The sequence below is a fragment of the Mandrillus leucophaeus genome, unplaced genomic scaffold (genome assembly GCF_000951045.1).
Source record: "Mandrillus leucophaeus isolate KB7577 unplaced genomic scaffold, Mleu.le_1.0 Scaffold320, whole genome shotgun sequence".
Classification (NCBI taxonomy): domain Eukaryota; kingdom Metazoa; phylum Chordata; class Mammalia; order Primates; family Cercopithecidae; genus Mandrillus; species Mandrillus leucophaeus.
Window position 1 is genome coordinate 947,513 of NW_012103366.1, and position 27,775 is coordinate 975,287.

General features: G+C 39.2%; 1 protein-coding gene across 2 annotated transcripts in view; it reads left to right on the forward strand.

Annotated features, from left to right (window-relative positions):
* The window catches only part of NSUN7 (NOP2/Sun domain family, member 7), an 80,914-nt gene that overhangs the window by 19,665 nt on the left and 33,474 nt on the right, over positions 1–27,775 (forward strand). For both annotated transcript variants that reach the window (XM_011987968.1, XM_011987970.1), the window contains exons 2-6: positions 7,510–7,568; positions 7,918–8,048; positions 16,492–16,644; positions 16,994–17,177; positions 18,272–18,482. In XM_011987968.1, the coding sequence (XP_011843358.1) occupies positions 7,510–7,568; positions 7,918–8,048; positions 16,492–16,644; positions 16,994–17,177; positions 18,272–18,482 (738 nt within the window). The remainder of the gene's footprint in view (positions 1–7,509; positions 7,569–7,917; positions 8,049–16,491; positions 16,645–16,993; positions 17,178–18,271; positions 18,483–27,775) is intronic.

Sequence of the window (27,775 nt, forward strand, 5' to 3'; positions counted from 1 at the left end):
TTCCTCCCTCCCTCCCTCCCTCCCTTCCTTCCTTCCTTCCTTCCTTCCTTTCTTCCTTTCTTTCTTCCTTTCTTTCTTCCTTCCTTTCTTCCTTCCTTTCTTCCTTCCCTTCTTTCTCTCTTCCTTTCTCTCTTCCTTTCTCTCTTCCTTTCTCTCTTCCTTTCTCTCTTCCTTTCTCTCTTCCTTTCTCTCTTTCTTTTCTCTCTTTCTTTTCTTTCTTTTCTTTCTGACAGACCCTATATCTGTTGCCCAGGCTGGAGTGCAGTGGTGCGATCTCGACTCACTGCAACCTCCGCCTCCCGGGTTCACTCCATTCTCCTGCCGAGTAGCTGGGACCACAGGCGCCTGCCACAACGCCCGGCTAATTTTTTGTGTTTTTGGTAGAGACAGGGTTTCACTGGGTTAGCCAGGATGGTCTCGATCTCCTGATCTCGTGATCTGCCTGTCTCGGTCTCCCAAAGTGCTGGGATTACAGGCGTGAGCCACTGTGCCCGGGCTGTGATCTTTCTTAATGACACAGAAATCCCATTCAAATAAATTGTTACAGACCTTTACAAAACTTCTTTTCTTGAAACGTTCATTTTTATAAGTTCAAATTATAAGGTAAAATGGTATTGTTTACTTGTTAAATATATTTTTTCTTATAATAATACGGTTGATATGTTTTGACTGTGTCCCCACCCAAATCTCATCTTAAATTCCCACGTATTGGGGGAGGGACCTGGTGGGAGGTAATTGAATCATGGGGACAGGTCTTTCTTGTACTGTTCTCATGATAGTGAGTAAGTGTCATGAGATCTGATGGTTCTATAAGGGGTAGTATCCCTCTACAAGCTCTCTTCCCTTGTCTGCCGCCATATGAGATGTGCCTTTCACCTTCTGCCATGACTGTGAGGCCTCCCCAGCCATGTGGAACCGTAAGTCCATTAAACCTCTGTCTTTTGTAAATTCCCCAGTCTCGGGTATATCTTTATCAGCAGCATAAAAACGGACTAATACAACGGTCTTGCTTTAAATTATCAGTAATTCTTGAATGTGCAAATAGAATAAAATCAGAATTTTATGTAGTGGGTTTTTCAAGATAATTAGGAGCCTGCTATTTTCCTTTTTTTTTTGAGACAGAGTCTTGCTCTGTCACCCAGGCTGGAGTGCAGTCAATCGTACAATCTCGGTTCACTGCAACCTCAGCCTTCTGGGTTCAAGTGATTCCCTGCCTTGGCCTTCCAAGTAGCTGGGATTGCAGGTGCCTGCCACCATGCCCAGCTAATTTTTGTATTTTTAGTGCAAATGGGGGTTTCACCATGTTGGCCAGACTGGTCTTGAACTCCTGACCTCAGGTAATCTGCCCACCTTGTCCTCCCAAATTGCTGGGATTACAAATGTGAGCCACCGCAACAGGCCATCTGCTATTTTACTTTTAAAATATTGGAAGCTTTTATACATTTCACTTTTATCTTCTGTATTACCAGTGTTCTGTCAATACTTTCACATGTGATATTTTGTAAACTTACATCTGGCTTATGCAGTATAAGTTCAAGGAATAATGGTTCAGATAAGAAAACTCAGAATTTCTTCCCTAAGATTTTGTAGGAGCTGTAAAACTGCAAAGGTTATTGTGAAAATTAAAGAGAGCTTGAGTAATGGTCCCTTTTGTTTGTGAATTTGTGAACAGGTAATTAAATCACATTACCATAATATTTAAGGAAGTAGGAGAAGAAAAACAGTAACAGAAAATCTCTTAATTATACAAATGTTAACTGTATTCCTTTGGTTATGTCTTATGCTTTTCAGTTTTTTTGCTTGTTCCTTTGTTGATGTCCTTCATGGTATATAAGGTCTTTCAAGGCAGGAAGTATATTTATCTGATTAACCTTTTAAAGATTTAAAGGGCTCTGTAAAATGTTTTTTGAAATGAAGAGTGCCATTATTTCTGCTTTACCAAATAAGCCCAAGGTCAATTTTCTGCTAACGAAAGTAGAATTACTAATGAAAAGTAGCCTATTCCTGTTTAGAGTTTTGTCAAAGCAGTACAGTAGCAGTAGCCTATTTATTTATTTATTTATTTATTTATTTATTTATTTAAGATGGAGTCTCGCTCTGTTACCCAGGCTGGAGTGCAGTGGCGCGATCTCAGCTCACTACACGCTCCGCCTCCTGGGTTCATGCCATTCTCCTGCCTCAGCCTCCTGAGTAGCTGGGACTACAGACGCCCGCCACCACGCCCGGCTGTTTTTTGTATTTTAAGTAGAGACGGGCTTTCACCATGTTAGCCAGGATGGTCTTAATCTCCGGACCTTGTGATCCACCTGCCTCAGCCTTACAAAGTGCTGGGATTACAGGCGTGAGCCACCATGCCTGGCCGCCAATTTATTTTTTGAAAGAATCTCGGTGTGTTTCAAGGAACAATAATTTTTTTTTTTTTTTTTTTTTTGAGATGGAGCCTTGCTCTGTCTCCCAGGCTGGAGTGCAGTGGCACGATCTTGGCTCACTGTAACTTCTTCCTCCTTGGTTCAAGTGATTCTCCTGCCTCAGCCTCCCTGGTAGCTGGGACTACAGGTGCCCGCCAGCACGCCCAGCTAGTTTTTTGTATTTTTAGTACAGATGGGGTTTCACCGTGTTACCCAGGATGGTCTTGATCTCCTGACCTCGTGATCCGCCTGCCTCGGCCTCCCAAAGTGCTGGGATTACAGGCGTGAGCCACTGTGCCCAGCCAAAAAATTTAAAAAAAAATAAAAACCTGGCAAATTTTTTCTTTAAAGAAATGAACAAACAAACAAACAAAAACTTGGAGAAAGAGATATCCCTGAAATTGCTGATCTTTTTCCTGGCTTCTTTCTCCACTTTCTCTAGGTTTGTATTGTTGTTGAACTTCGAGTCCAGGAACAGATTGTAGCATTAACCTGGTGATTTCAGAATCGTATAATCTGTCAGTGAAAAACTTAGTAAATGCTTGACATGTGGTTTGGTTATAGCTTTTGGGAATTAGTAATTGTAGTCAGGGGTTCCTAAGACCACCTCCAGATTCAATCATTTGCTACAAGGACTGACAGAACTCAGCAAAGCTGTTATACTTGTGGTTATAGTTTATCACAGTGAAAGGACAGATTAAAATCAGCAACAAGTAAAGGTACATAGGGCAGAATCCAGGAGAGGCTAGACGCAAGCTTCCTATGTTTCTTTCCCAGAGTGGTCTATGGAGAGTGCTTAATTCTCCCACCAGTAATAAATGGCAACATGAATGAAGCATTGCCAACTAGGGAAGCTCACCTGAGCCTTGCTGTTTGTTTAGCATTTTTATTGGGGGTCAGTCTCATAGACAAGCTGCAGTCATGTGGCTGACCTTAGTTATTCAATCTCTAGCTTCTTCAGAGGCCAAGCTGATACTGTGTGGTCTAGGACCCCAGGAAAAAAAAAAGAAAAAAAAAGATACCTTTATCAGACAAGATATTCTAAGAACTTAGAGGTTATCTCCTAGGAACTGGTCAAAGGCCAACCCTTTCTTTAGAATGTCCAGAGTTTGGCCACCCAGGCCTGCTGAGTGGGAAGAGGGAGAGCGATGCCCCGGTTCCTTCTCCCAATTTCACCTGTCTAATAAACCCAATTTTTCTTTCATGAGGAGTAGTAAGAAAGGGGAGAGAGAGAGTTAAGGTGTTTCTCTAGGGTAAGGCCCTCCACATGGAAACATGTAAAATGGTGGTTAAGAGATCTCTGAAGCAGACTGAAGAGAAGCTTTGATTAGTGGGGAGAGGGAGAGATAATTGGAGTTATCGGGCTGAATTCTAGAATACTCACACTTGCAACTTTCAAGGAAGTCCTGATAACCTAAATTAGGCATTATCAGTGTGGTGTATTTGGTTACTCTGGTTTGTCATAATAATAATAAGAGGAAGGCAGCATAATATTTGGTGAAGTGCATGTACTTTGGTGCCAGACTGCCTGGGTTTGACTCCTTGATCTGCTACTTGCTATGTGACTATGAACATATTACTTAACTGTGCTGTGCCCCATTTCCTATGAAATAACCTAATTCATATGGTTGTTATGGAGATTAAATGAATTAATATATGAAATGCACTTAGAATATTGTCAAGCACATAGAAAACATATACACAGTCCCCAATTTATGATGGGGGTCCTTATAATTTTTCCACTTAACATGATGTAAAAGCTGTACGCTTCCAGTAGAAACCATACTTTGAGTACCCATACAACCATTCTGTGTTTTACTTTCAGTATTTAATAAGTTACATAAAAATAAACAAAAAAGGTCTGGGCGCAGTGCCTCACCCATGTAATCCGAGCACTTTGGGAGGCTAAGGTGGGCGGAACACAAGGTCAGGAGTTTGAGACTAGCCTGGCCAATATGGTGAAACCCTGTCTCTACTAAAAATACAAAAATTAGCCAGGCATGATGGCGGGTGCCTGTAGTCCCAGCGACTCAGGAGACTGAGGCAGGAGAATTGCTTGAACCCGGGAGGCAGAGGTTGTGGTGAGCCAAGATCGCACCACTGTACTCTAGCCTGGGTGACAGAGCGAGACTCTGTCTCAATAAATAAACAAATAAATAAGTTACACGAGATGGTCAGCACTTTAGTATAAAATAGGCTTTGTGTTGGATAATTTTGTCCAACTACAGGCCTGTGTAAGTGTTCTGAATGTGTTTAAGATAGCCTAAGCTGAGCTATGATGTTTGGTAGGATAGATGTATTCTATGCATTTTTGATATACAATATTTTTAACTTATGATGGGTTTATCAGGATATAACCCCATCATAAGGCAAGGAGCATCTGTATAAAGTATACAGTTATTCATGTTGATATTACTATGTGAGAAGCTAAAATTATATATATACACAAAAGTAATGCATTCTGCACAATATCAAAGGCATCCCAAAGGTGATACTGGTTTTAACAAGAGCCCTAGAGGGAAAAACTGCAATATTGGGAAAAGGATGTTCTGTTCTCTTTTCGTTCATGCTGCCCTTTTTTTTTTTTTTTTTTTTTGAGACAGGGAGTCTTGTTTTTTTTTTTTTTTTGAGACAGAGTTTCGCTCTTGTTGCCCAAGCCGGAGTGCAATGTCATGATCTAGGCTCACTGCAACCTCTGCCTCCCAGGTTCAAGAGATTCTCTTGCCTCAGCCTCCCGAGTAGGTGGAATTACAGGTGCGCCATCATGCCCGGATAATTTTTTGTATTTTTAGTAGAAACTGGGTTTCACCATGTTAGCCAGACTGGCCTTGAACTCCTGACCTCAGGTGATCCACCTGCCTCAGCCTCCCAAAGTGCTGGGATTACAGGCGTGAGCCACCACACCCCACCAGCTTCTTCTGTTTCTTAGGAGTCCAGCATCTCCGTTGCTCAAAGAGATTTGCCAAGTTAGAAGTCCTTCTTTCTTCTAATACTGTACAAAAAGTATGGAGTAGGTGGGAATTGGTTTGAAAGAACTAAAGATGTGAAACTGTAAACTTCATTTCCTTTTAAGGGATAATTACCTTGTGAAGTACAAGTACCTAATTGTGGCTAGAATGTGGATAATGATTCCCAGAGGATTTCTGTGGGAAAATTGGAGTCTGTGCTCCCAAATTAGTCACTTCTTTTTAGTTTTCCTATCTCCCAAATGAAAAATGAAATTTAGGTCAGGCATGGTGGCTCATGCCTGGGAAGCCAAAGTGTGCAGATCACTTGAGGCCAGGAGTTCGAGACCAACTTAGCCAACATGGCAAAAACCCATCTCTACAAAAAATACAAGAATAATTAAAAAAAAAAAAAAAAACAGAAAATAAAAATAAAAACAAGAAAAAAGTAAAAAATACAAAAATTAGCCAGGTGTGGTGCCACACACCTGTAGTCCCAGCAACTTGGGAGACTGAGGCAGGAGGGTTGCTTGAGCCCAGGAGGTGGAGGTTGCAGTGAGCTGTGATAGCACTATTGCCCTCCAGCCTGGGTGACACAGCAAGACTCTGTCTCAAAAAAAAAAGAAAATTCATGAATTCAAATTCAAGGTATAAATTCAATTTATACCTTGGTTATAGTAGGTTTTCCATAAATGTTGAATAAATTGAAGCTAGGCAGGCCTACCTGTCTGTTCAACTGATTAAAGCATTTGTTATATGCCAGGAATGGTGGCTCACGCCTCTAATCCCAGCACTTTGGGAGGCCGAGGTGGGCAGATCACCTGAGGTCAGGAGTTTGACACCAGCCTGGCCAACATGGTGAAACCCTGTCTCTACTAAAAATAGAAAAATTAGCTGTGATGCTGTGATGCAGACCTGTAATCCCAGCTGCTTGGTAGGCTGAGACAGGAGAATCGTTTGAACCCAGGAGGCGGAGGTTGCAGTGAACCGAGATTGCACCACTGCACTCCAACTGGTGTGATAGAGACTCCGTCTGATAAATAAATAAATAAAATAAAACCTTTGTTATATGATGTGTATATAGTTTAAGTAGTTGTAACAAAAAGAACACTTGTGTTCCCTGTGGAAGTTTTTAAATATGTCCATTTGTTTCCTCTTAACCGCCTTTGCAATTATCATAACCTCTGCCTGGCATGCTGTCCCTTCCTAGATATTCACGTGGCTAACTCCTTGTCATTTGGGTCTTATATTAAATGTCATCACATCAATGTCTTCACTATTGAGTTTGACTGAATAGTTAAGAAATAATACCAATCTAACACAAACTCTGAGAGATTAGAGGAAGAGAGAACAGTTTCCACCCATAGGCTGCAAAACTCTGATACCAACACTGACAAGGCTATTACAAGAGAAGAAAATTATAGACCAACATCCCTGATGAACATAAACATACAACAAAAATTTTAAATGAAACATTAGCAGCCGGGTATGGTGGCTCATGCTTGTAATCCCAGCACTTTGGGAGGCTTAAGCGGGCGGATCACCTGAGGTCAGGAGTTCGAGACAAGCCTGGCTAACAGGGTGAAATGCCATCTCTACAAAAAACACAAAAATTAGCCAGGTGTGGTGATGCATACCTGTAGTCCCAGCTACTCTGGAGGCTGAGGCAGGATTGCTTGAACCTGGGAGGCAGACGTTGCAGTGAGCTGAGATCGCACCATTGTACTCCAGCCTAGATGACAGAGCAAGACTGTCTTAAAAATAAACAAAACAAAACCAAAAAAATTAGCAAATCAAATCCAGCAATAATAAAAAGAATAAGAAAACTGTTGCTCAACATTATTAATTAGATCCTCTTTAATGTTTTTCAAAGGCCATACATTAAAGGTTGGAATCCTTTTATTACTGCTTTGACTATTCAGATAATGCTTCTTTGACCATGATTCCTTGCGGACCCTAGGTCATAAGGGTCCAGCATTCATAAAGATTATAAAAATTTATCATGTCATTGTAATTTAAGTCATTATCCAGAATTGAGATATATTTTAGATATGAAAGTAAATGTATTTTGTGGCATTATTATAGTATATTTTGATTCCAGAGTTTTCATTTTCCACTTTGTATTTTCGGTGATAGGCCTTTCCCTTGTCTTGCAGATCAAGATATTTTGGAAACTATATTGATAGACAGCTGTATCTTCCCAAGTACTACAATAGTAAGTAGATAAGTTTTAGAATTACATCGTTTCATGATTTTTTTTTAAAAGAAAGTGTTTTAAAGCCTTTAGATTGAAATAGTTTGCTGAATACTGACCTCTTAAATATAGATTCTTTTCGACTTTTAATATCATTCATTTTGGTGAACATACCAAAAACTGTCTCTTTTGAAAGGTTTTTTTTTTCTGGATTTTTTTCTATCTTGAAGACCTTCCCTGTCTCCAAATCCAATCAGACTATGTAAAAATAGTCATATTCCTGCTCTGTTATGAAAAATAATGGAATGGAAAATATTGCTGGTTAGATATTTTTTGTATACTTTTCTTTATATATGTTTTCCCTTGATAGCCAGATCATTTGAGCAGTCTTATTATTGTGATGCTATATGATTTCCAAGATAGAAAATTTCAAACTCGTGTCCTTTCTGATAATGAAGAGTCCATATCAGAAGTTCAAGAAGTAGAGAACCTTCTTAACAGGTAATTGTAAAAGTGAAAAGAATGTTTTATATGAAACCTACATTAGCATTTTTATTGGTAAAATTACATACAGTATAATGTGTAGAGAAGAGTTAAATTGTATAGAGAAAAATATAAAAATTCATAAATTTCTTGAATTCCTTTACAGTCTTGAACAGGTTAAGTATTTTGTTTAAAATGAATTTGTTTTTCAAAGCTTGAATTACAAGATCCAGTGTGTAAGCATGTGAGAAATCATTAAAAATTCTCAATAATTTTTAGCACATAAATTCAACTGTATTTGAAACAGCTACTAATTGCTTAGTTCACTTTATTTATAGCTTTGTAAAAAAAAAAAGAAAACCTCTAACATGAGTCAAATGAGAAAATTCCAACAGTAGACAAGAATCAACTATTTTTCCAAAGTAAAGAAAAAAAATTCTACTTAAGAACAAACTAACATCTTAAATTTGTTTTCTTCTTATCCTAAATATCAGCAGAAGTCTACCATGAGAATAAGAAGTTTCTACCTCAAAGCGTAGATGGGATAATGAATTCAATTAATGCATGAAAATGCTTAGTTAGAACCAGACATAAAGTAAATTGGTCAGTAAATGTTAAGTGTTACTGTTTGCTATGGTTTGAATGTGTCCCCCAGAATTCATGTATTGGAAACTTAATCCTCAGTATGACAATGTTGGGAGTTGGGGCCTAATGAGAAGTGTTTAGGTCATGAAGGTTTCAGCCTCATGAATAGATTAATGCTATTATCAAAAGGGCTTGTGAGGTGAGCTTGCTCTCTTGTGCTTTTGCCCTTCTGTGTTCCACCATTTGATGATGCAGCAAGAAGGCCCTCACCAAATGCCAGCACCTTGATTTTGGACTTCTCAGCCTCCAGAACTATGAGAAAATAAACTTCTGTTCTTTATAAATTAGCTGGTCTCAGGTATTTTGTTATAGCAGTGCAAAATGAACTAAGACACTGTTGATTACAGCTTTTAGTACTATGTTGTTGAACTTTAATAGAAAGTACAATATAGCAACAACAACAATCTTGTAAGAAGATTTTGGCTTAGTGAATAATCTGATTGTCACTGTCAACAATTGTCAGTATGTCTGATTTTACAGGAAATTTAAGCAGTTTTATTTAAATTATTGAAGGCTGAGACCAGAAGACTCAGGTAATAGAGTAATGATAAGAATAGCTTACATTTATTGAGCACTTAATATGTATCAGGCACTGTTCTCAGAAGCTCTTTACGTAACAACTTTTTGCACTGGTTACTGTTACCAACCTGTAATTTTACACATGGGAAAAATGAGGAACAGACAAGTTACAGCAGGGGTCCCCAACCCCAGGGCTGCAGACCAGTACCTGTGTGTGGCCTGTTAGGAACTGGGCAGCACAGCACGAGGTGAGCGGCAGGTGAATGAGCATGACCACCTGAGCTCTACCTTCTGTCAGATTAGCAGCAGCATTAGATTCTCATAGGAGTGTGAACCTGATTGTGAACTGCACAGGGATCTAGGTTGCATGCTCCATATGAGAATCTAAGGATTCATCTAATTAGATGATCCTTATGAGATCATCTAATGCTTGATGATCTGAGGTGGAACAGTTTCATCCTGAAACCATTCCCTCCACCTTCCCCCAGTTCATGGAAAAATTGTCTTCCACAAAACTGTTCCCTGGTACCAAAAAGGTTCAAGACTGCTGAGTTAAAGGGGCTGTTTAATGCCACAGAGCTGGAAAGGGGAGTAGCCAGAATTCACACTCAGGAGTGACTCCAGAGTCCAAACTTCAACCATTTATATGCTAACATTCCTTCCACTTAGCATAGTGAGGCTTGGCTGAGGTACTCTGGAAGTTTAGAACATAGTCATATCTCATGTCAGTGTCATAGCCATGAGAAATCACGGGATGGAGAAGAGCAAAAGCAATCAGATGTTTGTACTCTCTGTGTTAAATAAGTAAGGATCTTGTGCCTGTTTACTTTGGGTTTGGGGGAAACCACCTTATTGGTAGTACCAGTATTGGGCAGCCCGACTCCCAGGATGGGCATTCAGAGGAAACTTGGTGCAGCAATATGCTGTGGGACAGGCTCTGAGTTTCGGTTTCCCTGTGCTTCTCCTAGTTTCTGTTTGACATAGTCAGGATTTAGGGGACTTTCATGTCTGAACTTAGTCTCAGAGGGACAGATGAGAGCTGGGGTTATGCTGAATCAACCAAGAATCTCACAGGGCTCTAACCAAGTAAGAAAGATTACACTGGTTTCATCAGAAGTAGACTTTAGCGGAGGATGCTGGCAAGGAAAGTAGGAGTAGGACAAGCAAAGGACCTGGTTTAAGAGGTCAGAGGAACCAGCAGATATTAATGTCTAAGGATTTCTGATTCTCCAGATCTTCCCCATTCCTATAATTCACATCATGCTACCACCTGCCTTAACATATATTCTGGTTACATTGTTGTCAGTGCAATTGTTTTTTCCCATACCCAAACCAATAGAATTTTATGCATTGCAAATCTTATTGCTAGGAATTAATTTAGGAATCTTATTCCTAATCAGTCATATTGTACTCAATTCACGTTATACTCAATTCATAATATACTGTAGGAGAAATGCCTATGTTTAGTGATTGAATTGTGGAGAAGAATAGTAGCACATTTCTGAGAAAATACATGTACAAAGATGCCGCAGTATTTTACTCAAGAGTCTTCTTAGCTTTCAAGTAATTGAAGCCATCTTCAGTTAGCTTGAGCAAAAATGGAAAATACAGATGCTGGGATATCTCATACAACTCAAGGACTCAGGAAAAGAATGAAATCAGGAACTGGAAAGATGTTAGGACTTTAATTTGCTTTATCTCTTTATCTTTTTATCTCTGCTTCTCTTGTAGTATCTGCTTCATTTTTTCCCCCTGCACATCTGCCTACTGGGCTTTTCTAGTAGGGCATGGAAAAGGCCCTATTGTTGTACCCCAGTACCCAAGCTTATGTTACAGTTGTACACTAGTTTCTTCACTTAGACTAACTTATTATCTTACCTCCCATTTCTAAATTCCTGTGAGAGGAAATTCAATTGCCTCAGTGCAGGTCAGGTACGGTCTCTCCCGGGCCAATTCCCTGTAGCCAATGAAGTGGTATTCTAAACCACAGAAAGACAGCTGGAAGCCGACTCTATCCATCTTCTAGGGCTTGAGACTGTAGTTCCCAGGGAAGTTCAGTCACTGCAAGCTCAAAGTATACCTTAGCATATATCTACTTAGAGGATAAAGACTAATTCTTTTTTTTTTTTTTTGAGATAGAGTCTTGCTCTGTTGCCCAGGCTGGAGTGCAATGGCGCAATCTCATCTCACTGCAACCTCCACTTCCCGGGCTCAAGCAATTCTCCTGCCTCAGCCTCCTGAGTAGCTGGGATTACAGGCACATGCCATCATGCCTGTGTTTTTGTAGAGACGGGGTTTCAGTATGTTGGCCAGGCTGGTCTCGAACTCCTGACCCCAGGTGATTCTCCCGCCTCAGCCTCCTGAAGTGCTGGGATTACAAGTGTGAACCGCCATGCCTGGCCCGATAAAACTAACTCTAAGAGGTTCTAGAAGAAGAAGTAATTAGCAAGAAGCTAAATGAGAATGATTTACTCCTTGTATAAGTGATTTGACCTTTGTTGTTGTTCCTCCTGGGAATCCTTTTGTTTTTTCACTCTTATACCTCTATGCACCAACATGTATCTTTTTCTTCACTTATTCATGGGTTTAGACATGTAATCCAAGATGATACCTATTATTTTTTTTTTTTTACATATGAAAGATCTTTAAGAATCCATTCTTTGTATAATATGCAACTGTCCTTTTAATACTGTGTGACTAGGTTAAAAAAAGAGAGCTACAACCCCTTGTTTCTCACTCCCCATGCCTTTCCACCAGTCCAATAATCTATTTCTGTTAAATTATTTGCTGGACTGTTGTGAAGCAGCAATTGGAAAATAAGCAGTGAAAAACCAGAGAAAGGAGGGGAAAGACTTAGTTCTCCTTCCAAACCACCCCAAAACCATTTATCCTGATGTCTTCCACTTCACAGCTAAGGCATCACCATCTACCTAGATACCATCCTTGATTCTTCTTTCCTCCCTTCCCCTGCACTCAATCTGTATCTAATGCGTCAAGTCCTGTAACTCCAATTCAAAAGCATACACTGAGCCTGTGTACTTCTTTCCATTTCCACTACTACCATCCAAACCTATGCCACCATAATCTATCACTTGGACTACCATGATAGCTTCCTTAGACACATTTCCCTGGCCTATAACTCTCACTTTCCTGCAATCAGTTCCACGTGGCAGGTAGAGTGGTATTTTCAAAATGTAATTGTGTAGTCATGATAGAATATCTTGGATCAGACTTCCCCTTCTACTGTAAACAACTAGAAAACTGGCCAAAATATATTATAGGATGTAAAGGTTTTGGACATTAGACAAGCAGCCGCACAGAAACTTGATCCCTGAAAGAACAAAACAAATGAGGTGAGCCCTAGAATAGTCCTGGCTTTATGCCTGGAAAAATTCTCAAACTGCAATGTAGGAAGTAGAAAATAGCAGTCTTGCTGAGTTAAGAAACCAGAGACCAGTTTTAGAAGATTGAAGTGATTGTTTTTTCTTCTTTATTGTATTAAGTGGCCAGGTGATTTACATTGACTGGTTTATGAATGTTAAACCAGCCATGCATTTTTGGGATAAGGCACATTTGCTCAGATATATTCTTTTTGTTGTCTTCTCCAGTTTCTCTCATAATGCTCCAGAATTTCTAATTGCCAAAATGCCCTTTAAATACTTGTTCATGGGTTTTATCTCTCACATTCTCTCCACTCCTTCTTCAGAAACTCTTCACCTGTTTCACTTACCTAGTAAAGAGTCTGAAGCAGATGTCTGATTTTATATTTTTCTGGGAAATTCAAGCAGTTCGTTGAAGATTATCTTTTGGCATTAAGAAAATACAATCAAGGTCAGGCGTGGTGGCTCACACCTGTAATCCCAGCACTTTGGGAGGCTGATGTGGGCGGATCATGAGGTCAAGAGATAGAGACCATCCTGGCCAACATAGTGAAACCCTGTCTCTACTAAAAATACAAAAATTAGCCAGGCGTGGTGGCGTGTGCCTGTAGTCCCAGCTACTCAGGAGGCTGAGGCAGGAGAATCGCTTGAACCCTGGAGGCGGAGGTTGCAGTAAGCCAAGATCGTACCACTGCACTCCAGCCTGGTGACAGAGCAAGACTCCATCTCAAAAAAATAAAAAATAATAAACTGAGGAAAAATGGCATATTAGTTAAGATTATTTTTTGCAACTGACAGATTCTGCAAAAGAGGGACTTTAAGATAATTTTTGGAATGATTGAACATGAGGTTGCAGGAAGGGCGGTGATGTAGCTATGCTTCTACTAACTAGAGCCTGTGACTCCAAATTCATCAGGACTCTAGTTTCTGCTTCTCTGTGCCTGCATTCTCTAATCATTCTATATTTCCAGGATAAGAAGCTTGGCTGCCAACAACTCCCTAACACGGAAGTTACATCGTATAGTACCAAACACTGGAAAAACTGGCTTGACTCTCTCTTCCTACATCCAAAAAATCTCTCTATCTTTCTCTCTCTTCTCTCTCATGCACGCCAGTTGGACTTGAACTCTGCAATCAAATTACTTGAATTCAGATAATTGAGAGAGAGAGAATATGGAAGAGAGAGAAAGAGGAGATGTGACATGGCGTACCATAGGAGTGGCAAATAGTTCAGCACGTGACTGAAGATAGATTTATGGATGGGAGTGATGGGAACTGAGGCAGGAAGAGTTGGTTCAGGTTAAACTTTTAAGATCCTAGAATATCCTCATAAGCAGTTTAGATTCTGTCCTGTGGCTGATGGATTTCATCTAAAATTTAAGCTTAGGAATCACATAATTATAATTTAATATTATAAAGGAAGCTCTGACTGTGTGTGTAACTGGGATGATGGTAAAAAAGATAATCAGGCAGCTCTCTGTGATAACATACAATTGTAGTAGAAAAAGGACTTCTGGATCAGGAATATTGGGGAAGGCTACTTTGCTACCATTTTCATCATTGCAGTCCTCCTTATTTAAAGCTATGGAAGAAGCTTTTTTTAGTAACCACAAGATAGGATACTTCATCTACAGAAGTATAGGTCTGGTTATTTTAAGAACATATGGATTTGATATTTGCCCTAAGTCTAATATAGTATATTTATATAAAAATCTGTATAACTGCATGTCTACTTTAATTTTTGTGGGGTTAAATTTTGTTTAAAATCATGGTCCAAAATGTTTACTATCTGGAAAATTTATTTGGAGATTTATTTCTCCTTACACTCCTCCCATATACACAGCAAATATATATTTTTGGCTTCATATTTTTAGTCTTTAATGATTGAATAATTCAATAAATAGCATTTATTATGATAAATTTGAACTAAGTAGGTATTTGCAAGTACTATTAATAAAAAATAGTCTGTACTCAGAGTATCTCACAATGTATAATATAGAACAGTAACTCAGCCCTTTTACATTAATTTTTTTTTAGGTGTATTAATGTACTATGTCATTTTTTTACTATCCACTGCCGTAGTTCTGTGACATTTGGACACAGAACTAGACAAATCTAATTTTATTGTAGTCCTAAAAAGCTTAATGTTTGACCACCCTTCCCTTTCCTTCCCAAGTACCCTTATTTTCTCTCTCTCATATACATACACATAATATTCCCACATAAACAATTTTTTTGGGTGAGATGTTCTCATTCTATTGAGTAGATAAGACATGTAGAATAAGGACATTGCAGGCATAAAGAAAAGACGTAGCGATTTCACAGTTGGTGCTAAAAAAATAACAGAGATGCTCATTTACTACCCGCTCTTGTCCTGGCTCCCAGCAGGACAATGGTTTCTTTGAAACAATTTAGGTGGCCCTGACAGTAATTCCCTGAAAGTGTCCTCCCTTTCTGTGCCACCCACCAACCACAACTCAGATCATATTTGACTCTTTTGTGACATCTTTTCTTATTTCTCACTCAAGGTTATAATTGAGGTTGATTTCAGTTAGATTCCTACTGTGTAAATGCTATGAATATGGGTCAGGAATAAGTCCTGTGTTCTCATTCATTAAAGTTTTGGGCTATGAGATCAAGAAAAATCACTGAGCCATCATGGTGATGCTAACCAGTTCTTGTTTTTCTTTTGTGATTTGGAACTTTGAAGCATGGGACATTCAGAACTGGGAAGGACTTAATACAGACTCATGAAAGTTCTTTAATCTTATCAAGACTATACTGTTGCCATCTGTGATACTAATAACTAGCCTATAATGAGTGCCTTCTATACACCAGGCACTGTGCTAAGAATTTTGCACACATGATTGATAATCACTACATTAATAACAAGGTAAGTTGACCACCTTTAACAGATGAGAAAACTAGGCTGAAAAAGGAGATTAAGTAACATTCCTGAGGTTACACAGCTAGTAAGTGATAAAACCTGGATTTAACTTCAAGTTTATCTGACTCTAAATCCTAGACCCTTCTCAATAAATAAAGTTTGTCTTTCGGCTGGGCTCAGTGGCTCATGCCTGTAATCCCAGCACTTCGGGAGGCTGAGGCGGGCAGATCACTTGAGGTCAAGAGTTTGAGAACAGCTTGGCCAACATGACGAAACCCCACCTGTACTAAAAATGCAAAAATTAGCTTGGTGTGGTAGTGTACACCTGTAGTCCCAGCTACTTGGGAGGCTGACGTAGGAGAATTGCTTGAACCCATGGGACGGAGGTTGCAGTAAGCCAAGATCATGCCACTGCACTCCATCCTGGGCGACAGACGGAGACTCTATCTCAAAAAAAAAAACAAGTTTGTTTTTCAACCAGCAATTAATATAATGATTAAGAAGTTGCTATACAACTATACAGGGGGAGCAAAAACAGAAAGAAATAAATCAGGATTATTGGATTTCTTTTTTTTTTTTTTGAGACAGAGTTTCGCTCTTGTTGCCCAGGCTGGAGTGGAATGGCACAATCTCGGCTCACTGCAACCTCCGCCTCCTGGGTTCAAGTGATTCTCCTGCCTCAGCCTCCTGAGTAGCTGGGATTACAGGCACCCACCACCAAACCCAGCTAATTTGGTATTTTTAGTAGAGATGGGGTTTCCCCATGTTGGTCAGGCTGGTCTCAAACTCCTGACCTCTGGTGATCCACCTGCCTCGGCCTCCCAAAGTGCTGGGATTAGAGGCATGAGCCACCGTGCCCAGCCTTGGATTTCTATTTACAAATATGACACATTTTTATTTTAGACTTCAAAAATTTGTAATGGAATTATTATTTGTTAAAATTCTAAATGTAATTTTTTAGAGTTTCCAGTGGAAAATCGATAGTCTTGTCTCAAATGCAATAGATTAAGGATGGATTTTCTGTCTCTAGTTTTAAGATAAAATTGGCTGCGGCATTGGCAAGATGTCGAATCAAGCATGATGCCCTTTCAATTTACCACATCCTTCCAGAAACAGTTAGGAAACAGGAACTAAGGGCCTCCACTTTACCACTTTATGCTTGGATAAATACTTGTAAAATCAGGTAAGTGTTTAAATCAAATTCTTTATATTTCAAGTCTCCATCCTTTTAAAATAATGTGATGAGAAGCATTACCTTTTTAAGAGGTGGGGGTGGCACATCAAGGGGAGCGATTAGGCAATCAGAGTTAAGTTCCAGAGCTTATGACCAAATTACCAAAGGTAATTACATAAATATGTTAACTTCTCTGCCTATAATTATCTTTTAGTTTATTGTTAGTTAACATTGTTAGTTCCATTAGATGTAATGTATTAAGTGATATTTTTCTTTGTTACAGGAAAAAGGTGTTAGTGTTAAGTGCATTTTTAATGTATTATATTTGTAATTACAAGCTACTGTTGTATATTTACAGCCCTGAAGAAGTTTATAATAATTTGAAGAGAAGAGGCTATAATAAAGTCAAGTCTGTATTGCATATTGATGATAAAGTCTTTGCTGTGGATCAGCATTGCTATGATGTCTTAATTTTTCCATCTCATCTTAAAAATGATCTTATAAATATAGATCTTTTCAAAGATTACAAACTTATTTTTCAGGTAAACTAATATTTACTTTCATTGTGATTCTCAACAATCCAACCTAGCCAAAGAACTTCTCCACTTAAAAAGAAAACCTAATACTGTTTATATTTTTGTAGATTATCAGGGAGATTTATAAGGCCTAATTGTCACCTTGAATAAAATTAATACCTCTACAATCAGTGCATCTGATTGGCATCTTTGTCTCATGTGAATTTACAAAGAACATATCCTTCTCCCAGATTCCATAAATGGGAAGATTTGCATTGCTGGCAGCTGTAAGGTTCTACTTTTCTCCCCTAAAGGAGAATTCAAGAGAGAGAACAATGAGACCTTTTCTTCCTTCTCTTTCTGGGGAAGATACTAGTGCCATCTTGCATATGAAAAAACAATTGTAATGGTTTTTCATAATTTCTTTAATATAGTCTTATAGCTTTGATTTGTAAGAGGTGTATAAAGCCTATCAGTACAGGAAGAGAATGTGAGGTATAATGTGGTTTCAACGGAACGAAAATAAAAGGTATAAAAAAGTAGTTTAAATTCATTTTTACATCCTTAGATTCCAATTATTGCCTCAGATATACCTTGATCTTCTAAGGTTTATCCCTTTTCCACATTCATATTCTTGGGCAGAATCTCTTACCATATCAAGCACTGAGATCAACTGCGGAAGCCCAAACTGTCAAGCTCCCTTTGATAAGCTTCTCAAACATCTTAGTGTTATTCTGTGAGCTAGTGGCAATTTAGGTGACAAGGTAATGGGGAAGAGAAAATGGAAGTAGTAGATAAGTGGGTTTTTGTGAAGGGGTAAGAATTGGAGCTAAGATAGGACATCATTAATATGTTGACCATATTTTAGAGATTCTGTCATTGCTTTATACAAAAATTAGATAATAACAGTCATAATTTAGGCTAAACAAAGTTAAGCTCTTTGTTTTAAACATCAGTTGTCTTTGCTAACTCTTTACTTAAACATATTAAGATATTAAAACTAAAATGGATTAGGTATCTAATATTACTATGAGGTGTTTTCTTTTATGTAAAGCAAATAGAAGTCAGCTTATATTTCTAGTGATACCCTTTGAAATTCTAATCATACTATTATCTTATAGGACAAATCTCGAAGTCTTGCTGTCCATTCTGTAAAGGCTTTATTAAATATGGATGATGATATCTTAATGGTCAATACAGGTTCATGGCACACAGTTGCCCATATGTCAATTTTAACAAATAATAATACCTCAAAAGTATTTGTGTGTGGAGTACAATCACAAGCTAAGGATCCTGACTTGAAGACCCTTTTCACAAAAATGGGATGTAAAAGTATGTAAAAATATTTCTTCATTTGGTGATTATTGTTCTACAAGATTTTAGAAACATTAAAAAGTTTTAATTTATTAGTTTTTTGTAACGCAAAAGCTCTATATGTGAACTATTCTCTTAAAATCCTAACTAATCTATATCTTATCAGATTGTCCTTGTTACTTAATTTGGTTAAACAACTGTAGGTTAAATTAATATCTTGGTACTTTGTAATAGTGTTTGACATTTAGCTCACATAATTTGAGGCTCAAACATTTAGTTAAAGTAGAAATTTTATCATTTAATAAATAAGAATGATTATCGTTTAATAAATACTTACATAAGCGCTTAAGTGACAAAGATAGTATCTAGGACTAGAAGCTAAGTCTTTTTTTTTTTTTTTTTTTTTTTGAGATAAAGTCTCACTTTGTTGCCCAGGCTGGAGTGCACTGGTATGATCACAGTTCACTGCAGCCTCTACCTTCTGGGCTCAAGAGATCCTCCCACCTCAGCATCTCAAGTAGCTGTGACTATAGGCTCATGTCACTATGCCTGGGTAATGTTTCTAATTTTTGTAGAGCCAAGGTTTTGCAATGTTGCTCAAGCTAGTCTCAAATTCCTGGGTTCAAGTGATTTGCCTGCCTGGGCCTCCCAAAGTCCTGGGATTACAGGCATGAGCCACCAGGCCTGGCCTAGGAGGTCTTTTAGGCTTCTTGTTTTTAAAAAATGTTTCCATTGGATCATGCTAACTAAAGACTACATTTTATTGTAGGTTCAGCGAGGCTGAAAAACTAAGCAAAACTTTTAACAGATTCACAGGGATAGGGAGACAAAAAGTGGAATTCAGGATTTGACCAGGAGAGGTAGCCTGGTAAACACTCAGGATTTCACTTGGAGCCCCAAAGTCCATCTTGGATAGTGATCAGTCCTCCAAAGAATTAGAACCCACATTCCAGTCATCTTAACTCCCAATTAGATTAAGGTGATCTGGGATTGCTAGTGCCCAGTCTTAGCTGCCTGCCAGAAGCAAAAGTAAATTCCCTCTGGAGGAAAACAACACTATCCTACGTTTCTAATTATCTTCTAATTTTTTTCATTTATTATTTTTTATTTTTTTATTTTTCTGAGACGGAGTCTCCCTCTTGTTGCCCAGGTGGGAGTGCAGTTGGCACCATCTTGGCTCGCTGCAACCTCTTACTCCCAGGTTCAAGCGATTCTCCTGCCTCAGCCTCCTGCGTAGCTGGGATTACAGGCACCTGCCAACATGCCCGGCTAATTTTTGTACTTTTAGTAGAGATGGCATTTCATCATGTTGGCCAGGCTGGTTTTGAACTCCTTACCTCAGGTGATCCACCCATCTTGGCCTCCCAAAGTGCTAGGATTACAGGCGTGAGCCACCGCACCCGGCCCGTATCTTCTGAATTTTTTCTAATGCAATATCTACCACTTAATTTTATAAAACACTGACAGAACAAGAAAAGATATGACTGAAAGAGAAAGCACTGCAGTAGAAGCAGACCCACAGCATATCTGGAGATACTGGATTTATCAGATGTGGACTTTAGTTTTTTTTTTTTTTTTTTTGAGACAGGATCTTGTTATGTTGCCTAGGCTGATCTCATACTCCTGGGATCAAGCAATCCTCCTGCCTCAGCCTCTCAAGTAACTGAAATTACAGGCAGGTGCCACTGCGCCTGGCTCAAAATGTACACTTTAAAATAACTATGATTAATAAGCTGGAGGGACTAAATGTCAAGTTTTAGAATTTTAGCAAAGAACTGGAAACTATAATCAAAAAAGCTAAAAGAAAGTTCTAGAACTGAAAAATACAATGTGTGAAATTAAGAAATAAATGTGATATGGATTTAACAGTAAATTACACAGAACTGAAGATACAATAAGTGAACTGATAGGCCTGAAGAAAATATCCAGACTTAAGCATGGGGAGACAAAGGATATGAAAGAGGTCATAGGACACACATGAGACTCAGTGATTCAGTTATCTCATGTGTGTTTGATTGGAATTGCAGATGGAAAGGAGAAAAGGAATTGGAAAGAAACAATATTTGAATTTCAGGCTGAGAATTCTTGAAAATGGATGAAAGACATTAAGCCACAGATTCAAGAAGCCCTGTAAAAGTCTAATCAGAATACATGGAAAACATATCCTATGGCCTGACTATTTGTATCCCCCCAAAATTTGTATGTTAAAATCCTAACCCCCAAAGTGATGGTATCAGGAGGTGGGGCCTTTAGGAAGTTGTGAGGGCAGAGCCCTCATGAATGGGATTAGTGCCCTTATGAAGGGGACCCCAGGGAGCTAGGTAGCCCCCTTTCACCACCTGATGATACAGCAGGAAGGCACCATCTGTAAGAAAGCAGGCCCACACCAGACACTGAATCTGCTGGTGCCTTGATCTTCAAGTTCCTAGTCTCCAGACTTGTGAGAAATAAAATTCTTTTGTTTATAAGCTACTCATTCTATGGCATTTGTTGTAGCAGCCCAAACAGACTAAGGCAACATATTAGGCATACCATAGCATACCTGCTGAAAACCAAAGAGAAAGGCATTGATGAGTAGCCAGGGAGAAAATACATATACCATCAATGGAATAGCAATAAAACTAAAAACTAACTTTTCAATTGAAACAATTAAAACCAGAACCATTAAACAATGTCTTCATAATGCTGAAAGAAACTACCAAGCTAGATTTTTATATCCACCGAAAATACTCTTTGAAATAAAATAAAATAAAGATATTCTCAGACAAAATCTGAGAGTTTGTCACTAGTAGACACAGTAAAGGGAATACTAAAGATGCATTGTTTGGGTAGAAGAAATGTTACATAGGAAATTGGAGGCTGGGCACAGTGGCTCATGCTGGTAATCCCAGTGCTTTGGGAGGCCAAGCTAGGAGGCCAGGAGTTTGAGACCAGCCTGGGTAACAGTGAGACACTGTCTCTACTAAAAATATAAAAAAATAGCTGGATGTAGCTACTCAGGACCACTTGAGCTCAAGTGGTCCTTCCACTTCAGCCCAGGAGTTTGAGGTTACAGTAAGCTATGATTGTGCCACTGCATTCCAACCTGGGCAACAGAGCAAGACCCTGTCTCAGCTGGGCATGGTGGCTCACGCCTGTAATCCCAGCACTTTGGGAGGCCGAGGTGGGCAGATCATGAGGTTGGGAGATTGAGACCATCCTGGCTAACATGGAGAAACCCCCTCTCTACTAAAAAATACAAAAAATTAGCCAGATGTGGTGGCGGGCGCCTGTAGTCCCAGCTACTTGGGATGCTGAGGCTAGAGAATGGCATGAACCCAGGAGACGGAACTTGGAGTGAGCCCAGATTGTGCCACTGCACTCCAGTCTGGGCGACAGAGCGAGACCATCTCAAAAAAAAAAAGACCCTGTCTCTAAAAAAAGTGGAGATGCGGCTGGGCACGGTGGCTCACACCTGTAATCCCAGCACTTTGGGAGGCTGAGGCAGGTGGATCATGAGGTCAGGAGATCGAGACCATCCTGGCTAACACAGTGAAACCCCGGTCTCTACTAAAAATACAAAAATTAGCCCGGCGTGGTGGCGGGCGCCTGTAGTCCCAGCTACTCGGGAGGCTGAGGCAGGAGAATGGCATGAACCCAGGAGGCGGAGCGTGCAGTGAGCCGGGATCGTGCCACTGTACTCCAGTCTGGGCGACAGAGCGAGACTCCGTCTCAAAAAAAAAAAAAGTTAAGTACTTAGGTAAATCTAAATGATTATAATCTAATGTCTAATGGGGTTGCAAATTAATGTCTGTGGGACTAAAGATATTTAATGTTAAATGCAATTAAAATAAATTACAACCATGGCATATAATTTTAGAGGAAAGAAAATAGAATTAATGTGTCCTATGGTTTTTGCTTTTCTAGGAAGTGGTAAAGTAGTATATTAAGTCAATGATGTATGCTATAATTTCTGGGATAATAAGTAAACACAGAATAAAATAATGTATAATGAATAGTTAAGGGGGAGAGGAATAGAATATAGAATTGGAATATGAGTCTAAAGAAAGATTAAAAAGGAGAGGCCGGGTGTGGTTGCTCACGCCTGTAATCCCAGCACTTCAGGAGGCAAGGCGGGAGGATCACCTGTGGCCAGGAGTTCAAGACCAGCCTGACCGGCATGGTGAAACCCTGTCTCTACTAAACATACGAAACTTAGCCGGATGCAGTGGTATAGGCTTGTAGTCCCAGCTGCTTGGTAGGCTGAAGCATGAGAATCACTTGAACCCCAGATGCAGAGGCTGCAGTGAGCTGAGATTATGCCACTGCACTCCAGCCTAGGCCACAGAGTGAGACTCTGTCTCATAAATAAATAAATAAATAAATAAATAAAGAAGAGAAGACCAGGCACAATGGCTCATTCCTGTAGTTCCATTCCAGCACTTTGGGAGGCTGAGGCGTGTGGATTGCATGAGCCCAGGAGTTTGAGACCAGCCTGGGTAACATGGTGAAACCCTATTTCTATCAAAAATACAAAAAATTACCCGGGTGTGGTAGCATACACCTGTGGTCCCAGCTACTTGGGAGGCTGAGGTTAGAGGATTGCTTGAGCTCAGGAGATCAAGACTGCAGTGAGCCATGATTGTGCCACTGCACTCTAACCTGAGTGACAGAGCAAGCGCCCCTGTCTCAAAAAAAAAAAAAAAAAAAAAAAAAAAGGAGAAAAAGGGGAAAAAAAAAAAAAAAAAAAAAAAAGGAGAGAAAGGGGACATAAAAAAAGCAAGACGAATAGCAAATACGATGGTAGATTAAACCAAATATATTTAAGCTAACGTACATTATATGCATATGACATTAAAATATTATGTAAACATAGAAATACACACACACACACGTGGAGTGCAGTGGGGCAATCTCAGCTCAATATAAATTCAACCTCCTGGGCTCCATCGATACTCCTGCTCAGCCTCCCAAGTAGCTGGGACTACAGGCATGTGCCACCATGCCTTGCTAATTTTTAAATTTTTTTGTAGAGATGACATCTTGCTATGTTGCCCAGACTGGTTGTGAACTCCTGGGCTCAAGCAATCCTCCTATCTTGGCATCCCAAGGTGTTTGGATTACAGGCATAAGTCACTTCATTGCTAACAATGAAGAGAGATATTTATAATTATGAAAGGTTTAATTCATCAGGAAAATATGACAGTACTAAAGATATATGTATGAATAACATAGTCCTAAAATATATAGAGAGTAAAATTGTCCAGAACAAGTGAACACTCTCTGTATACAAAAAGTCCAAAGGAATCAATGAATACACTATTAGAACTAACAAATTAGTATATAGTAAGGTTGCAGGATACAAAATGAATATATAAAAATCTATTGTATTTCTATCCACCAACAATGAATAATATAAAAAATCAAAGAAAGAAAACAATCCTTTTTATAACATCAAAAAGAATAAAATTCTTAGCAATAAATTTAATACAAGAAGTTCAAGACTTGTACGATGAAAACTACAAAATATCATTTAAACAAATTGGGAGACTGGATGCTGTGGCTTGTGCGGGAGGCCAAGGTGGGTAGATCACTTTGAGCTCAGGAGTTCGAGACCAGCCTGGGCAATATGGCAAAACCCTGTCTCTATAAAAAATACAAAAAGAAATTAGCCAGGTGTGGTGGCTCATGCCTGTAGTCCCAGCTACGAGGGAGGCTGAGGCTGGAGAATCTCTTGAACTTGGGAAGTAGAGGTTTCAGTGAGCTCAGATTGTACCGCTGCACTCCACCCTGTCTCAAAAAAAAAAAAAAAAGAAGAAAAGAGAAATTAGAGCCAGGTGCAGTGGCTCACATCTGTAATCTCATCACTTTGGGAGGGGCTAAGGTGGGAGGCTCACTTGAGGCCGGGAGTTTGAGACCAATCTGGCAACGTAGCAAGATCCCATCTCTACCAAAAATTTAAAAATTAACCAGCCATGGTGGCACATGCCTGTAGTCCAAGCTACTTGGGAGGCTGAGGTGGAAGGATCACTTTAGCCCAGGAGTTCAAAGCTGCAGTGAGCTGGTTCATGCCACTGCACTCCAGCCTGGGCAACAGAGTGAGACCCTGTCTCTAAAAAAATAAAAAATAATTAAGGAAGACATAAACAAATGGAAAATATTCCATGTTTAAGGATCGGAACACTTGATATGGCAGTGCTCCCTAAATTGATCTACAGATTCATCGCAGTTCTTATAAAAAGCTCAGCTGAGCTTTTTGCAGAAATTGACACACTGTTCCTAAAATTCACATGGAAATTTAAGGAACCCAGAATAGCTAAATGAGTTGTGAAAAAGAACAAAGTTTGTAGAACTCACATTTCCTGATTTAAAAGCTTACTACACAGCTACAGTAATCAAGAAGTGTGATGCTAGTATAACGAAAAATGTATGGATCAGTGGAACAAAATTGAAAGTTCAGAAATAAACCGTTACATTTATGGTCAGTTGACTTGCAACAAGGTTGCCAAGACCATGCAATGGGAAATGAATAGTCTTTTCAACAAATGATGTTGGGACAACTGGATAGGCACTTAGAAAGAATAAAATTGGATGCATATCTCAAATCATATATAAAAATTAACCCAAAATGGATCAAAAATATAAGTGTTAGAGCTAAAACTCTTATAAGAAAACACAGGTAAGTTTTCATGAGCTTGGAATTAGCAGTGGTTGTTTAGATATGACACCAAAAGCACAAGCAACAAGAAAAAAAAAACAGATAAATTGGACTTCATTAAAATTAAGAACTTTCATGCTTCAAAGTCACTATCAAAAAACTGAAAAGACTGACTGGGCACGGTGGCTCATGCCTGTAATCTCAGCACTTTGGGAGGCTGAGGCAAGTAATCTCAGCACTTTGGGAGGCTGAGGCAGGTGGATCACCTGAGGTCAGGAGTTCAAGACCAGCCTGGCCAACATGACGAAACCCTGTCTCCACTAAAATTACAAAAATTAGCCAGGATGGTGGTGCACACTTATAATCCCAGCTCCTCAGGAGACTGAGGCAGGAGAATAACTTGGACCCAGGAGGCGGAGGTTGCAGTGAGCCAAGATTGCGCCACTGCACTCCAGCCTAGGCAACAAAGCAAGAATCCTTTAAAAAAAAAAAAAAAAGATAACTCACAGAATGGGAGAAGTTATTTGCAAATCATCTGTCTGCAAAGGGACTTGTATCCAGAATATATAAACAACTTAACAATAAAAAGACAAGTAGCCCAACTTAGAAAGGGTAAAAGATCTGAATAGATATTTCTCCAGTGAAGATCTACAAATGACCAGTAAGCTCATGTGAAAAGATGCTCAAAATCATTAATCATTAGGGAACTGCAAATCAAAACCATAATGAAATACCACTTCAAACCCACTAGTATGGCTATAGTTTAAAAAAAAAAAAAAAAAAAAAGGAAAACAACGTGTAAGCAACAATATGGAAAACTTGCTGATGGGAACATAAAATGGTGTAGCTACTTTGGAAAACAGTTTGGCAGTTTTCCAGTAAGTTAAACATAGAGTTACTATATAACTTAAGAATTCCACCTTTAGGTCCATACTCAAGAGAACTGAAAACATATATTGACACAAAAGCTTGTACATGAAAGTTCATAGCAGTGTTATTCATAATAGCTAAAAGGTGGAAATAGCCCCAAATGTCCATCAAATGATTAGTGGATTTAAAAATGTGGTGTATCCATACAATGGAAGAGTATTTGGCCATAAAAAAGAATGAAATCCTAATGGGGCAAGATGGATGAATCTTAAAACATGATGCTAAGTAAGAAAGCCAAACAAAAAAGTCCTCATTTGTGATTACATAAATGAGGGGAAGAGGACAATATCCCAAACAGGCAAATCCATGGAAACATAGAATAGATGAGCAAATGTGATGGGCTGGGAGAAACGGTGAATGGAGAATGACTACCAATGAGTATAGGGTTTCTTTTGGGAGTGAAGAAAGTGTTGTGGAATTTGATAATAGTGATGGTTACACAGCTTGGTGAATATACTCAGAAGAACCCCTGAATTGTATACTTAAACCTTAAGAAAATCAATCAGAACCAAAAACTAGACAATTTATCAATTTATCTTAGTGGGAGATTTTAACAGACCTCTCTCAAATTGAAAACAAATTAGTAAGATAAGTAACTATATAGAAGATGGAAACAACATGATCAGCAAGTTAACCAAACTAACATATGTAGAACTCTGTACCTAGCAACTGCACAGCACACATAAAAAGCAAAAATTACTACATACTGGGCCAGGAAGCAAGTTTCAGTGACTTTCAAAGGACTGAAATCATACAAAGTTGTTGTTGTTTTAGAGACTGGTTCTCACTGTCACCCAGGCTGTAGTGCAGTGGTGTGATCCTGCCTCACTGCAGCTTGATCTCCTGGGTGCAAGCAGTCCTCCCACTTCAGCATCCCAAGTAGCTGCTATTGTAGGCACATGCCACCACTCTCAGCGTTTTTGTTTTTTTTTTTTTTTCTGGGTAGGGACAAGGTCTCATTATGTTGCCCAGGCTGGTCTCAAACTACCGGCCTCAAGCGTTCCTCCTGCCTCAGCTTCCCAAAGTGCTGGGATCACAGGCATGAGCCACCACACCTAGCCCATAATATGTTTTTCAACCACAGTGGAATCAAGCCAGAAATCGATAAAAAAAAAAAAAAAAGAAAAAGAAGGAAATCCCATGACATTTTGGATTCTTTTATTTTGAGATAGAGTTTCACTCTTGTTACCCAGGCTGGAGTGCAATGGTGGGATCTTGGCTAACTGCAACCTCCGCCTCCCAGGTTCAAGTGATTCTTCTGCCTCAGCCTCCCGAGTAACTGGGACTACACGTGCGTGCCACCACGCTCAGCTAATTTTTTGTATTTTTAGTAGAGATGGGGTTTCACCATGTTGGCCAGGCTTATTTCGAACTCCTGACCTCAGGTGATCCACCCACCTCAGCCTCCCAAACTGCTGGGATTACAGGCATGAGCCACCACACCCCGCAACACTTTGGAATTAATATGACATACTTCAAAATAATTTATCAGTCATAAAAGAAATCACAGTGGGAATTAGAGAATATTTTGAACTTAATGATTGTAAAAATACATGTTAACATGTAGAATGCAACTAAGGGGGAATGTTGTAGCCTAAAATACTACCATTAGAGAAGAAGAAATAGTAAAGATTGATGATGCTTACATGCATGATAAGAAAGTTAGAAAAACAGCATCAAATAAACCTGATGGAAGACTATAATAAAGATGGCAGAAATTAATGTTATAGAAAACAAACAGCAT